This window comes from Geotrypetes seraphini, chromosome 13, assembly GCF_902459505.1.
Source record: "Geotrypetes seraphini chromosome 13, aGeoSer1.1, whole genome shotgun sequence".
Classification (NCBI taxonomy): domain Eukaryota; kingdom Metazoa; phylum Chordata; class Amphibia; order Gymnophiona; family Dermophiidae; genus Geotrypetes; species Geotrypetes seraphini.
In genome coordinates, this window is record NC_047096.1 from 15,931,935 (window position 1) to 15,948,613 (window position 16,679).

The following is a 16,679-nucleotide window of genomic DNA, read 5'->3' on the forward strand; positions in this document are numbered from 1 at the left end:
AGTGCTGTTTCAGCCAACTGATTAATGCAGGTGAACCAATTTTAGCCAAACAAATTGCTGTAAAATTTTCCTCCCTATCTCTTGCACATTTTTTACTCAGATTTTCGTGTGGGTTGTACAGAAGCCGGAAGAGTTTTGGGTCTGGTTTATTAAACGGTTTATTCCATGGGCACCAAAGGAAATTCAAACCCTTTCCTAAACCAAATGCTAGATCTTTTAACAAAACTTTTTCTCCCCTTTGTTTTTTAAGGAGATGGGAACGGAACATCAAAATACACCAATATCTGCTAAGGATGAACCTGTAGATGCTGGAATTATCTCTCCCAGGGCTGCCACTGGTAGGAGCCCCCTAAGGCGATTCAGTCCCAAAACAAGCTCTTTCCGGGTAAGAGCTAAGATCAGTGGATGACTAATGTCTAGCCTCTTGACAGGGTCAGGGCAGGTGAGGGTGGTAACCAGCAGAGCCTGTGAGCCCAGAAGAACCACAAGGGGCCCTGCTGGCAAAGCTAAATGATGCCACTGAGGCGGTGCTTCAGGGTACCTGCCACTAGCCACGGGGAGTAGCCTAATGGTTAGTGCAGTGGGCTTTTGATCCTGGCAAACTGAGTTTGATTCCTACCGCAGCTTCTCGTGACCTTAGGCAACTCACTTAACCCTTCTTTGCCCCAGGTACAAAACTTACTCCCGGTGGAGTTCTGCAAGTGCAAAATTTGTGCAGAATTCCTCACCCCCTCAGGAAGCACAGAATTCAATGCAAACAGTGGAGGAAGTGAACTGCTGCACAGTGGGTCATTTCCTCCATCTGTGCCAGCTTAGACCTGACTATTTATATTAACTGCTCATAGGCGTCGGAACGGTGCGGGGAGGACACAGGGGCCATGACACCCCCCCCCGCCCCCTAAGCTTGGCAGTCGGAAGGCAGAAGAGTTAGTTATGGCTCTCCTGACTCCTTCCAAACTGTCGTAATCATAAATCTTTGGGCAGCTCGCAGTGGCACCGAGGTGAGCCTGCTGCCATTGGCCTGCCCTGGAAATATGCTCCATTCAGCAAAAATAATAGCAAATTTTAAGAAAAAATGGAGCTTTATGTAATCAGTGACTTTGAGGGCCCCCCAGGATGGGCTTTATAATTAAAAAAAAAAAATCATTTTCTGATCAAGCACAATCAAATTCATGGGGGAAAAAAACAATTTACGCAGTTTTTCTAACTTTAGGTTTTTCTGGACAACCTACTAGGTCAGCTTAGGGTTACCAGACGTCCGGCACTTTGTCCGGGTTTTGAAAAGCCTCTTCAAATCGGGCAGCGGGGGGCAGCGGGGGAGGAGGGGGCTAGGGCAGGACTGGGGCAGGACTAGGGCATTACAGGGAGGGGATGGGCGGAACTGGGCGGGCCTGGGGGAGCGGGTCTAGGGGGGTCCAGATTTTCCAATTGCAACATTCAGAGGGGATAGTAAGTGGTACTATCTGACTTGTGTGCTGAATATCCAAGAATGCCCACCGTGGCATAGCGAGGGTGAGCGGCGCCTCTCTCCTGCCCTCTTCCCTGCCCCTCCCCTGGCCTTGCATGTGCGCCCCCTTCCCCCTACCTTTATAATTTTGGCGCGAGCGGCCACCAGTTTGCTGCCCGCATCAGCTTCAGCGCTTTCTCTGACATCACTTCCTAGGGACGAATTCCTGAAGTGACATCAGACAAAGAGCTGAAGCTGACGCGGGCAGCGGGTTGGTGGCTGCTCGCGCCAAAGTGAAAAAGGTACGGGGGAGGGGTCCACACGTGTGGCAGGGGGAGGAGTTAGAAAGGGGGTGAAGAGGAGGAGGGGTGCCAGCGTCCCAAGCAAGACCACGCCTGAGGCGGAACGCCCCACCCCCTTACTACGCTACAGGATGCCCATTAAGTAGGGTTTAAGCGACCAGGAACCTCTCCTGCCTCCTTAAACCCCATTGAATATCTACCCCTTTATTTTTTGACTGTAGTGATAAACTTGTCATCACATCTGGAGAGAATTCGTTCAGCGTTTGGTCTTCTTTCAGGAACTAAAACTCCCTTTTTGTTTCTGTTTTCCAGATAATGATACAGAAAGACCAACCAGAGAGTTCTTTCACCAGAAGGTTGGTTATTTTCATTATTTTTATATCCAGTAAACCCCTGCGAATTCGCGGTTCGCAAGTCGCGGACTCAGTCATTCGCGGTATTTTCCGACCGCCTCTTCCTGCGACTAAAGTCATGGTTATGTCAATCAGGAGCTGCTTTGACACGCTATCTGGCGTATCAAAGCAGCTCCTGATTGGTGTAGCCATGACTTTAGTGCCAGGAAGAGGCGGTCGGAAAATGTGCCCGGCTTCGTAAGTACAATTTAAGCACCCGCCGGCGCCCCAGCTGCCCTCTCCTGCCTTCTATCAGCTGATAAACCGTATTCGTGGTTTTTCAAAATTCACGGGTGTTCCTTGAACGGAACCCTCGCGAATTTCGGGGGAGTATTTTATTATTTGCTTGATATTGACCAAACAAAATTTTTAAGTCCCAAAACACTGTCGAGAAGGAGATTATAATTAGCTAGAATCAGATCATTGTACTCCCCCTCCCCCCTCCGCGAGAGAGAGAGAAGCACTGAGGAAGATTCTCAAAACTTCACAATAAAATCCAATGGGTTGCTACTGTAACAATTTCAAAAAGGTGAGTCATTCTTAAAAGACCCCACATGCTAAATTTACTTGAGATGGGTCGCTGGTGGTAGCATTCAACACATTCGCAGAATACACCTGCATATTAAAAATAAACCAAACTGCAGAGCTCACACAACCTCCAGACTAGTGCTGTCCGACTCACCGATTCACTTATAAAAAAAAAAAAAAAAAAATTCAGACTCACCGATGTAGTGAGTTCTGAGTCTCCTGACATGTCTGGGCCAGTTAAATCACTCGTTTGGAGCTAACCAGTAATATTCAGCAGAGGGTTAGCTTTATGGTTAGTGCAATGGACTGTGATGTTGGGGAACTGGGTTAAATTCCTATTGCACCTCCTTGTGACCCTGGGCAAGTCACTTAACCCTCCATTGTCCCAGGTACAAAAACTTATAGTGTAATCCCACTAGGGCCAGAGAAAATACTTGCAAATACTGTGTACAGTACTGTGTACATCTATTAATGCTATAGATATGATTAGGAGTAGTATTACTATTCCACTTCAATGGATTGTTCCACTGAAAATACCTGTTAGTGCCCAATGCAAAGATGGCTATTTGGGGGATGTCTGGAGGTAGAGTCAACATTTGGCCTCTTAACCAAGATAGCTGCATAAAAGTCAGTCTTAGCTGCTTAAGTGCTGAATTTTTCATTTTAACTGGCTTCTTTTCGCCATCTCCGATTACCTGGAAATTCAGTGCTGGGGTCCCCACCTGGCCCAGCATTGAATTTCTGACGACAACCCCAGCTGCGATCGCAAAATGCTGATTGCCGCCAGCTGATTATCAGACCTGTTAATACCCTGCTAGGCTAGCCCTCTATAAGGAACGTAGATGCCTGCTTTCCTTAGCAGATTAAGCTCCTATTAGGTATCCTCTGGACCTTTCATTGTTGGCATCCTGTCACAGAGTCGTCCCCAAAGTGGGACCACTGGATGAGAATGCAATAGGCGGCAGTCAGAAAGCACAGCCATTGTCTCTGGTACCTGTTGTCAAATCCTGCATTTTGGTTTTATCTTTTAACCTACTAGTGCCAGTTTGAGGATCTCATCCAAGAATTTCAAGCTCGATGAAAAGTTAGAGAAATATGCCTCGGCAGTGCAGGTAAGAATCAGAACCAGTAATGAGCTGGAGGGGCCACTGAGAACACTTTGTTATATTAGAACAGTGGTGCTGACATCACTTCCGGGATGCAATGCACAGGAAGTGACATCATAGGGAGAGCCGACGGGTCATGAAGAGCGCGTTGTTGACCGCTGCAAGCAACAACTTCAACTAGAGGGACGGGGGAAGGGAAAGAAAGGGAGGGGGGGGCACATGCGGCAGGCAGGATTGGGGAAGGAACGTGGGGTGGTGGAGACGAGGGCAGGGGAGGGTCGCCTCCGCCCCAGGCGCCTCTCACTCTCGCTACGCCACTGTATTAGAATATTAAAACAGTGTCTCACCAGGGGAATTAGAGCTGGCAAGAGCCCCTTGGTCAGGATAGAATTCACTTGGCCAAACGCCAAAGTCTAACTCTGCTACCCACGTGTTCCTGCAGAAGATTGAACTGACCGGTTCAGTCTTTGTAAGTGTCTTTGCATGAATAATGCATTTCTGCTGATAGGAACTGACTCTTTAGAGAATGTCGCAATGAGAAGGGCATGGGAAGGAGTCCTTGCCAAATAAGCTTGTAATCATACACATGGATACTGATTTTCATAGGGCTGAGCAGGGCAGGATTAATTCGTTGAGGGCCCCTAGACACACAAGTCCACTGGGCCCCCTGCCCTGACCCACTCCAATCCAGCATGTACCCTTTTTTCTTTCTCCTCCCCACTTCCTTCCAACACCTGCTCCCCTCTTTCACCCCCTCCCCCTTCCATTCAGCGTCTGAACCCCTAAAACTAAAGCACCACTCAACTTCTTCCTCTTATCGGGCCATCTCCTTCCCTTCCCCTCACCTTTGCGGATGCTTTCTAAGACCAAAGTTATCTCTTTCAGATGGGCCCTGATGGAGAAGCTGTTCTCACAAGTTGCACACTTGTGGCTCCCCCGAAGCATTTCCTCTGATGCAACTTCCGGTTTCTGCTGGATCGCGTCAGAGGAGAAGCTTTGCAGCAGCCTCGTGCATGCAACTAGTGAGAATGGCTGCTGCATCAGGGCCTCTCTGAGAGAGAAAACTGCCATGAAGGTGATGGGAAAGGGAAGAGATGCCCGGACAGCGGGGCCCAAGGCAGCTGCCCTATTTGCCTTCCCCTAACGCCAGTGGGCCTCCCTGATATTTTCAGGCCCGAGGCACGTGCCTACTACGCCTACCCTTTAATCCAGCCCTGGGGCTGAGGCTTGTTTTCTGGAGCTTGGGTGTTTTAAGTGGCTCTTTGTGTAGAAAATAGGGTTACCAGATTTTACCAGGTACGCTACATGATTCTAACTTACATTTGGTGCTGCACATATGGCCGCCGTCATCACAGCAAATCATGTGACCAGCTAAGAGTATTTGGGCCTGGGCTGACCCTATCAGTCGTGAACATTGTTACTATTGCTTAGCAAGGCCTTTCCAACACATTCACAAGACCACATTCTTAACCCAAGACTAAGTCTAGATGGCGGACATCTGAGAGTTCCTCCTCTCACTTGCCTGCCTAAAATCTGTCCATTTTCTAATAGAACACCTTTTTTTTTTTTTTTCAGAAATCAGAGATGATAAAATCTCCTGTGAGTACAAAGAAAGATTTTATCTCATTGCCAACAGGTATAAACAGCAAACGGAGCATCTTTGAAAAGGAGGCCAAAGGCTCTGGAGTCACCTCACCAACCAGCAGAAAGGTAGGTGACATGCAACATTTGAGCATGGTCCATGGCTTTGACTATTTCCTCTGAAAGCGTCTTGTGCCCAGCATTGGACGAACGGGCCAAATATTGTGAATCTCCTCAACTGCAGCACATGTCGTGTCTGTTCCTTAAGAAGGAAGGAGCACTGTCCTTTTTTGAAGGTATGTGCAGCAGTCTTTGAGACGGACACGTTCGCAAACTAAAGTTAGTTTCCCGCTACATTCATCGTTTATAGACATATCAAATGGTCGTCTCCTGTGCCATTCTAAAATTGAAGTAGGATGAGGAATGCATGATAATGTTACCCAGCCAGTCGTTCCATTTACCTGCCTGGGAGGCAAGAGTTCTGTCCAGGAATCTTTTGTAGCGACAGTCCTTTAATGATGGATAGGTGAACATGTGAATTCTGCGTGTGGGCCTAATGGCACAGTCCAGATTAAATTGAGAAACCAGGTACATAGGGGCCAGGCCAAATATTGATTTATAACAAAGGCAAAAAAATTTAAGCAAAACTCATGCTTCCAGGGGCAGCCAGTGGAGTTTTTGATAATAGGGACTAATGTGTTCCCCATTTTTTCAACCCAAAAATCAGTCTAACTGCTGAATTTTGAATGACTCGGAGCCTATGGAGAGGTTTTTTGAAGGTTCCCAAATACTTCCATCCTGTACCTTATATTCGATGACTTTGTAATGTAACCAATTCGCTGATTGTCCAGCATCTGTTATTGTATACCGCCTCGAACTATTATGGCTTTGGCGGTATATAAAAAAATAAATTATTATTATTATTATTATTCCTTGGGACATCAAGAATCCGCCTATTTCTAGCTCTTCTATAGAGGCAATTTTGATTAGTTGCAGAAGAGGCACATACTTTCATGCATAAATCTTGTGGCTAATTCTCAAATGTAAGCTAGGCAGGTATCTTCCCTTTGAAAATTACGTATTATGAAGTGTGCGTGCTCAAAGCAGCCATGTTCTCTGCACCTCCTATTTAATTGAGTGGTGGAGGGGAATGAAATATTTATTTATATAATTCGTTTAATATTCCGTTATCCCCAAAGAGCTCAGAATGGGTTACAGGTTAAATATACATACAGTGGTACCTCGGTTTGCGAGTAACCTGGTTTGCGAGTGTTTTGCAAGACGAGCAAAACACTCAGCAAACTTTTGACTCGCAAACCAAGCACTGCCCCAATCAACGAGCACTTACAGGGGATTCCTCTTCCGTCTTCTGGCCAGCCTTCTACATCGGGTGCCTTCCGCAGGTTGGAGGATCTCTGTCTGGGCCTGTGCGGCCGGATGCTGTCCCTCCTGTGCATTGTATGTGAAGCGCACAGCGTCAATCATCGGTGTTATGTGTGTTGTGCGCGGCATGTGGGTGGGGCGGCGCTCGGCTGCGTGGGCTCGGGTGGGGAATCTCCAACATGCGAGGGGCATCCGACGTGGAGGGCTGGCCAGTGGATGGAGGAGGCATAACTCTGAAAGCACTGTGAGGTTCTCTGGTGGCTGGCATCCCCCCCCCCTGAAGCCGCACTGTGGGGTTCTCCGGCGGCTAGCATCCCCCCTGAAGCAGCACTGTCGGGTTCTTCTTCCGATAACGGACAGAGGAGGCAGACGGAGGAGACGGCGCTACAGTACTTGGCCCTGACAGGTACAGACCCCGGGTTCTGGAACTAATCGTTGCTGTTGCCACTATTGTCTATGGGGAACTTTGTTTTGATAAACGAGCATTTTGGATTACGAGAATGCTCCTGGAACGGATTATGCTCGTAATCCAAGGTACCACCGTATTATATAAATATACATATTATATTATTTATTTCACACCCCCCCCCTCCTCCCCTTAACTAATGAAAATAGAACCACATGTATAATTTCAATATATTAGATACAATGAATAATAATGTTTTCCCATCTCTCTCCCTGTACTGATCTACCTATATTAGCAACTCTATTGAATGTCAGTCTATCCATTGTAACTTCTTGACCCAACCTCTTGTAATGGATAGGTAAAGGTGGAATAGAAAACCTGGCTAACATAAACAGCATTTGGGGAGCCTAGGTCAGGGGTAGGCAATTCCGGTCCTCGAGAGCCGGAGTCAGGTCAGGTTTTCAGGATATCCACAATGAATATGTATGAGATGGATTTGCATACACTGCCTCCTTGAGATGCAAATCTATCTCATGCATATTTATTTTGGATATCCTGAAAACCTGACCAGGCTCTGGCTCTCGAGGACCAGAATTGCCTACCCCTGGCCTAGGTTATCAAATTGCCCTTCACATTTCTTGTGACTATACTTCCCAGGTTTGCTGTAGCGTCAGTGGTGCCTACCTCTGCCTAACCAGAAGGGCAAGCCAAGGACTTCACATCTGTCTACGCTTGAACAATGTATTCTGCTTCCTTTGTAGGAGACTCTGAACACATCTGGCCGAGTGGCATCACGTATCAATCAATGGCTTGGAAAAACCCAAGAAGAATCCAGCAAAAGCACAGAAACAAAGGTTATAGCTAATACTAAGAAAGCAAAAAAAAAGCTCAAATTCCCAATGGCAATTCTACTTCAGAACAAAAGCCTCATAAAAATATTTTTCTATGTATACCTCAGCAACTATGACTCACTATTGTTTTCCAAGCTTATTGACTGCCCTGTTATGATCATCTCCTAAAATGTGCTGTCCTCCATTTCTGGGAGTGAACGTCTTACCCACTCCACCCTCCATCCAGGCCACTTGAGTGCAATTCAGTTCCTTTGATGAAATACAGCTGCTGTTTCAAAGCAGGTGGAAAACAGCCATTCCTTCATTGCAGTCTTGTACATTATTATAATAGCACAAAATGTCCCAGTAGTGCAGAGCATTTCCTGGCTCTGCAGATAGCTATAGTCATTGACTGAAACATTTCAGATTTTTACAACTGGCAGCTTGCAAGGACCAGCCCAGTGGCATGGTGGTAAATGTGCACTGCATGAAAAAGGATTTGATTCTCAGCTCAGGTCCTCTGCTTTTGTGCAAAGGAAGAAGAGGCCAGGGCTTGGTACAAAGGGAAAGGGATTGGGACTTGTAGACCGCCTTTTTCTAGTTATACAACACTCAAATTGGTTTGCAAAGGCAGAATTCACAGCCTCCAGAAGGAGGGATTCTCTAGCCGTAGTCAATGGCATCACCTAGTGGCTAGAATTAGGGTTCCGGAGAAAGCCAAAGTTTGTGGCCTCCTATTCATGATCTGCCAATGCAATATAACTGGGCTGAGCTAGTTGGAATGGGATATAAAAGAGGGGGAAGAATTTCCCAAGTAATTGCAAATGATGACATGGAGTCTTTTTCAGCTGACACTGAAGAACTGTGTATTAGGCATTGCCATTTCTAGTTTTTAAAAATAGAGAATACTTCTAATATAGTACTTATATAAAAAAAGAAGATCAAGTTTAATCAAGTTTAATAACAATTTGATTAATCACTTAATCTAAATTCTAAGCGATGTACATGTTAAAAAAATTACAAAGTAAGGGGGATAATACAATAAATAATTAAAAAAAAACTAAGACTAACAAGACTATTGACAAATTTGACAAAACTAGGAACATAAGGGAGGAGATGGTTAAGAATTACAATTTGTATAAAAGTTGAAGAAACAAATAAGGGGGATACATAAGGAAAGGGAAGATAAAAAAAAATTACTTCAATAAAATTGTAGAAAGAAAGATAAAATTAGTTCAAAGACTAAATGATTAGTTTATAAAGGCATCTTTAAAGAGAAAACTCTTCAGTTTACCTTTGAATTTTTCTATATTGGGTTCTTCCCTTAAATGGCTAGGGAGAGAATTCCAAGTTTGGGGGGCCGTAACTGAAAAGATCAACTGTCGTCTAGTATTAATAATTTTAAGGGAAGGAATCGTTAGCAAATGCTGTTCAGCGGATCTTAATGTTCTATTGGAGGTGTAAGGAATTAATAACTTGTAGATAAAAGCTGGAGTTTTAGAAAGAAGAGATTTAAATGTAAGCAGACATAGTTTATATGTTACCCGATGGGCAACTGGAAGCCAGTGGGCTTTCTTAAGAAGGGGTGTTACGTGATCGAACTTCTTAGCTTTGAAAATGAGCTTAATATATGCTTTTAGGACTACTAAGATGTCTTTCACAGGTCATGTCCTAGTCTGTTCTGTTTCTGAATGCTTTTATTATATATTTCATATGAAACTACACTTCTCCCTGCATATTCGCTGTGATAGGGGATTAACAGACCCGCGAGTACAGAAAAACCGCGAATAACTTTTTCATATGTTGTTCGCTGTTTTCTATTAAAAACCATCGTGAAACCGCGAATAACATGGTGGGAGACCTGGCCTGTTCCTGAAGGAGAGGCAAAACGCGATGAAGAAAGCACTCGGAATCGGCGATTTTTGCTGGAAAGGCTTGGAATCAGCGATTTCCCTATGCAAGCTGACGTAATTTGGGGAGAGGGGGAGGGGGAGGGGGGAGGAGCCAGCAAGCTAAAAACCATGAATAATCGAAACCGCGAACACGGAGGGAGAAGTGCAATACAATTGCTTCTTTGAAGAAATAGTAAGGGACATCTCATTTTCTTTCTGTCATTTTAAAGGATGAAAGGAAAAGGAATCTCTCAGCCAAGCGTAACCTCTGGGACTGACCTGGTTCCTCTGTGGATGGGAAGGTGGGTAACGCGATGCAGCCCTGATTGCCAGAAAGTGCTGTGATGCAGCTATGGAGATGCGCAAGAATCAGAGGGACTAAAGTTTTCCAACTGGATCCAGATTCTTGTAGTCTTACGGAAAGCATTGGGGGAAAATCAGAACTACAAGTCCCTGAATACAGTGAGGGGTAACCCCGGGATTGGCTGAACTCTGTAATGTGATTCTGGATCTAGTTGAGAACTTTGTCTCTTAGACAGAGTGGAAGCCACTTATATAGGCGTGGAAGCAAAGACAGACCACCAAGGGCACTGTGACTGAGAAGGGCCAGGTAGGAATGCCCACAAATACATCCCACTCTTCAGCTAACCAGGGTACTTCTTTTGTCATCATGCCATATTTCTTCTCTCTCCATGCCCCAAAAAGTGCTGGTATACACACACACACACACACACACACTGTGACGCGTGCCACCAACTTCTTCACTGTCTATTGAGATTGTATCATCTTTAAAAATCCTTGGTGTCACTATTGACAATAACCTTTCCTACCATGATCATATAAATAATACTGTTAAATCATGCTTCTATAGACTTCGTTTAATTCGATCAATCTCAAAGTTTTTAGAACCAAAATCTCTAAATATCCTACTTCACTCATTAATCATTTCTAAACTTGATTATTGCAATTCTCTACTGTTAAATATTACACAAAAAGAAAAGAAACGCTTACAAATTATACAAAACACTGCCGTTAAGCTTATTCATAAAGGCAAAAAATATGATCATGTCACTCCCTTTCTGATTAAATCTCACTGGCTCCCCATTAATCATCGGATTACTTATAAACTCTTATTATTAACATTCAAAACTCTTGACACGAATGAACCCCAATTTATAAATAAAGTACTTATTCCATATAGTACCTCACGTTCTCTACGATCAAACAACCATAAACTTTTAACGGTTCCCTCCTTAAAGGTTATTGGAACCCGCCGACAAGATCTGTTCTCTGTATCAGCGCCGCAACTTTGGAACTCATTACCATTCCAGTTAAGAGATGAAAATAACTTAAGCGATTTTAAAAAGAATTTAAAATGCTTTTTATTCAAGGATGCCTTTAACGTATAAATTACTTCTGAGCTCTCCCTCGTTCTCTTTCTTCTTCTTTTCCACGCTTCTTTTCCTAAATCTTTTTTTTTTTTCCATTTTCGTATGTTGATATCTTTTGCATTATTATATAAATTTATTAGCTCATTATATATTTGTTATGTAAATCCTTCTGTTTTTTTTTTTTTAAATTGTATTTATTGTATAAATAGTTAGTTTTATAATATCTTATATGTTATTTCCTATTTTAGTATTATGTTTATTCATATGTTACTTTTATACACTGTAATTCGCTTAGAAATAATTTTAATTAAGCGATTAATCAAATATAAATAAAACTTGAAACTTGAAACTTGGGAGAGGCACAGGCAAAGGACCACTTCGGCCGGTGGGGCTTGGGCACCCTCATTAGCCACTCTATGGGTGCCACATTTCTGGAGAGGCCCCAGGCCCTTGAGGGCCCCTCATCCCCCCTCCTCCTGGTGGCTATACAGTCCATTCTAATCAGCCACAGTAGGATGGTTCTTGAAAATGTTCCCAAAACGTGAAATCGCAAATAGTGAAACATTGAGGGGCAGGTTCTCAAAACTAAAATCTGCCTTTAACGTGCTTGCTAAACTGTTTCCGGCCGGTTTAGAGTGCGTGTATTTTAGCGGCAGATTATCAGAACGGCTTACCGAGGTCTTTGCCAAGTTTTCTAGCAGTCTCCAATACTGCCATGCAAATGTAGCACATAAGAACATAAGAACATAAGCAATGCCTCTGCTGGGTCAGACCTGAGGTCCATCATGCCCAGCAGTCCGCTCACGCGGCGGCCCAACAGGTCCAGGACCTGTGCAGTAATCCTCTATTTATACTCCTCTATCCCCTTTTCCAGCAGGAAATTGTCCAATCCTTTCTTAAACCCCTGTACTGTACTCTGCCCTATTACGCCCTCTGGAAGCGCATTCCAGGTGTCCACCACTCGTTGGGTAAAGAAGAACTTCCTAGCATTCGTTTTAAATCTGTCCCCTTTCAACTTTTCCAAGTGTCCTCTTGTTCTTTTATTTTTCGAAAGTTTGAAGAATCTGTCCTTCTCTACTCTCTCTATGCCCTTCATGATCTTATAAGTCTCTATCATATCCCCTCTAAGTCTCCTCTTCTTTATAATCGTCAAGTGATTCTCTAACCTCGTTGTGCCACATTGCATCGTTGTCCCAAATTTGCATCCAAAATTTACCAACAGGTTTGAGCTGTCGTTGCCTTACTTTCTGATCAGTGCCTGAGCGCTGAGTGGCTCAGGCACTGACAGGAAAGTAAGGCTTGACAGCTCAGAACACCACCCCCCCCCCGCAAATTAAAATGAAATAAAATTTTAAAAACAACCCAAATTGAGGTTCGGCAGGTGAGATGTCCACTTTCTCCTGCTGCGTCGCCAACACACCCACTCTCTCCCCGCCAAGTAACACCCCCTGACACTTCACCCTGGAAGCGGGAGAGATGCACACTCTCTTCCCACCAAACAACATCCCCCCAACACCCCCTCGGCAGTGGGAGAGATGCCCACATTCTCTTGCTGCCAAGCAACATACCCCCATGCTTCCGACGTCCCCTGACCTCTCCCCCTTCCCTTACTTAGATGGCTTGCCGGAGGGATATCTACTCCCTCCAGCCAGCGGACCCGCCCCTTCAGAATGGCGGGTCTTCCCCTCCCCGGTGCATCCTGGGATGCACCGGGGAGGGGCATGAGGCTCTGAGTGGTGAATGATTCACTTTTTTAAAATTGCTACTATAACGGCTGCGACAGCGGCCCATCAGTTTTATATGCGGATTTTTGAGAATCTAGCCCTGAGTCTATGGTAAAATAGGATTAGGTGGCCCAGAAAGCCTCCAGCAGTATGCTTTTATTATTAAAATGTTCAGTTGTGCAGACAGAGCCAACCTACTTTACACAACTAAACAATCATGCTACCAGTACAGCATGAAAAAGAAGAAACGAAAATTGAAAGATAACCCCATTCACTTATTTTAATACCAGATTCCTCTCATGAAGAGCTACTGCCAACTAATTATTTCTATAGCGCTATCAGATGTACGCAGCGCTACACAGAGTCACAAAAAAGAAGAAAACAGTCCCTGCTTGAAAGAGCTTACAATCTAAACAGCCAAGACAGACAAACAGGATGTCATGGATACAATTAAGGGGAATGGTTAATCAGTGGGCTGGGTTGGAGGGCAGAGGGGAGTACAGGACAATGAAGCCATTGTGACATCACTGAGGAGGTTGGCTCTTATTGGTGGAATGAGGCATTATGACATCACAATCTCAGCTCAGCTTCCCAAAGACTCAAACAGGATGTCATGGATACAGTTAAAGGGAACAGTTAATCAGCTGGCTGGGTTGGAGGGCAGAGGAGTAGGGTTAAGAACTGAAGGCTATATCAAAAAGGTGGGTTTTCAGTCTGCTTTTAAACAAGGGAAGGGAAGAGGCTTGGCGGACAAACTCGGGTAATTTATTCCAGGAATAGGGGGCAGCTAGATGAACAAAGTCTGTAGCACAGATTATGCTCAATATGGTGAAATTCTGCCTAGCACTCTGGATGTTTGTGATACTTCCAACATAACTTGTTTAAAAGAGATTTGAACAGGTTCCTGTAGTAACATCCATAAACAATTATTGGCCAGGCAGACTTGGGAAAGCCATAGTTTACCCTTTGATGTGAGTTATAAGAAATACATTTATCATAAAAGATAGGCAGGTGATACATGAATTAATACAATACAATACAATACAATACAATACAGTACCATTTGGGATCTGCTGGGTCCTTGTGATGTGGTCTTTCCACTGTCAGATATAGGATATTGGGTTTGATGGATCTTAGTATACAACTCAACATGGCTATCTTATGGTCTTGTGTTCCTGTGAAAATTATGCCATTTATGGGTAATTCACCTTTCAAATGTGTCCATATGTGGAAATGCCCCCTGCCTTTTTTTTCCTGTCCACTACCAAAATAATCTTTGGCATAGTTTGTGGTCTGGTATACCTCAGATACTGTAGGGCAGGGGTAGGCAATTCCGGGCCTCAAGAGCCGGAGCCAGGTCAGGTTTTCAGGATATCCACAATAAATATGCATGAGATAGATTTGCATCTCAAGGAGGCAGTGCATGCAAATCCATCTCATACATATTCATGGTGAAGAACCTGAAAAACCTGGCCTGGCTTCGGCTTTCGAGGACCGGAATCGCCTACCCCTGCTGTAGGGTGATCTCAATGGATGAGATGCAGAGATAAGTGTGTGCTCTTTTGCCTTTTAATTCTGGTTTTGTTATGTATTTTCAGCTCTGAAAAACTTCAGAAACCAACCACCTGTGAAGATTGCAGGCTGATTACTGAAACTGCCTCCACATTTCCTCTTCATCATTCCAACACCCCTGCAGTTCTGATTCCATAATACAGTGGTTCCCAACCCTGTCCTGGAGGAACACCAGGCCAATTAGGTTTTCAGGCTAGCCCTAATGAATATGCATGAAGCAAATTTGCATGCCTATCACTTCCATCATATGCAAATCTCTCTCATGCATATTTATTAGGGCTAGCCTGAAAACCCGATTGGCCTGGTGGTCCTCCAGGACAGGGTTGGGAATCACTGCCATAATAGAACCTTTTCCTGGGAAAAGCTCTAATTTGGGAAGTCTGCCCTAGGAAAAAAAAAATCACTGTATACAGATGGGGCAGGGCAACAGTTAAAAAAGTTCTCCCTTTCATCATAGAAAAAAAAAGTCTAAATGCCCCTAAGCTTTTGCTGCCCCCTATGAGCTGCAATTGTCTATGCACTTAAAAATGGAATTAGTAGAGGGGTGAGAAGAGGATTTGTTCAAAGTGCCAGCCTTACTAGTGAGTTGTTCATGGAATAGACGGGATTAGGAGCAACTTTATAAAGATGACAAAAATCACATCTTTTTGATTCTGGATTTTCTGATCTGGACCATAGGAACCAATTTTTCAAAATGATTATGGATGCTAAACTCAATCCAGCTGAATGCTTCCTGATCTCAGAAAAAATAATTTGAGCAGCCCCCCTCCCCTTCCCCCCCAGTACTGAACACTAACAGAGCTGACACCTATGATCTGGCATTGCCTGTCAGGAGGGAAATTATGAGCAGTAGTGCCTTCCTGTGGTGCTGTTCCTCCCAGGTTACTAAATATGTACCAATCCTGGGCCACACTCCTCAGCAGAACACACAGTTTGAACTGGAGAGACTGGGAGAGGTCTGCTAGAACTCCATCGTTCCGCTTGCCCCCAGTATCTTATTCAGGATCCTTAGCCATTCATCCAGCCAAATTTAGTATTTCTTCTAGGCCAGGGGTAGGTAATTCTGGTCCTTGAGAGCCACAGGCAGGTCAGGTTTTCAGAATATCCACAATGAATATGTATGAGATGGATTTGCATGCACCGCCTCCTTGAGATGCAAATCTATCTCATGCATATTTATTGTGGATATCCTGAAAACCTGACCTGCTTGTAGCTCTCGAGGACTGGAATTGCCTACCCCTGATCTAGGCAGTAGGCACAAATATCCATTTTAAAAATTTCATTCACTGATTCATCAGGATCTTCTTTCAAAGAAAATGCATACTAACCATATACCAGGTAATACTCATAAAGGTAGCTAGTTAAATAAGCACGTTATATAACTGATCATTTTACAAGTTATATGTGTTTTATTTGAACACTTTTCCACTGCTATTTCACCTAAGCACTAGAAAGAAGCAACTATTTTTGTGGATGGATCAAAATATCAATGGCCTCCTGGGACCTGGATCTGATTGCTCCACACTGGTTATGACATCAAAAATAGCCTCTTATACAAGCATTATGTGAACCAATCAGATAACAGCTGGTGTGAAGTCATGTGCAATATGGCTGCTTCCAGGGCGAAAGGATCATGGGGAAGGAGTTTGTTTTAAAACGAAATTACACTTTAAAAAAAAAAATTATTCTGGGATTAATAGTTCAAAGCATACTGACAGAAATAAAGAGACATGTTCACTAAATTGTGCTAAGTGGTTAATAAAGAATTTAGCACACGCTAAAAGCTAAAATTCGCTAAAATTCCTGCTGTAACTGCTTCACTTAGGATGTGGGAGTTGGAATAAGGATGGAGATTTGACAAAGTGCATTCATACATGCTAATTTTAGCAAATGAAATTAATAGAGAACTTTTCTGTGCAATAATTGCAGGGCCATAACAAACACAAAAGTAGGGGTAAACCAAGAATTTTCCAGCACACAAATATAAGGGTCTTTTTATCAAGCTGCGGTAGGGGTTTAACGCAAATGTTAATGTGTAATACCGCACGTTAAACCGCCTGCCGCGCTAGTTTTTTAGCCGACCGCGGGGGTTAGCGCATGATGAAATGTCCAATGCGCTGACCCC

The 16,679-nt window shown here is 44.0% G+C and overlaps 1 protein-coding gene across 1 annotated transcript in view; it reads left to right on the forward strand.

Annotated features, from left to right (window-relative positions):
* LAD1 (ladinin 1) overlaps positions 1-15,682 on the forward strand; it is a 42,076-nt gene extending 26,394 nt beyond the window's left edge. The window contains exons 6-12 of the mRNA XM_033918188.1: positions 251-385; positions 2,062-2,105; positions 3,709-3,781; positions 5,351-5,485; positions 7,907-7,999; positions 10,098-10,169; positions 14,581-15,682. Coding sequence (XP_033774079.1) covers positions 251-385; positions 2,062-2,105; positions 3,709-3,781; positions 5,351-5,485; positions 7,907-7,999; positions 10,098-10,145 — 528 coding nt within the window. The 3' untranslated portion in view covers positions 10,146-10,169; positions 14,581-15,682. The remainder of the gene's footprint in view (positions 1-250; positions 386-2,061; positions 2,106-3,708; positions 3,782-5,350; positions 5,486-7,906; positions 8,000-10,097; positions 10,170-14,580) is intronic.
* The last annotated feature ends 997 nt before the right edge of the window (positions 15,683-16,679 follow it).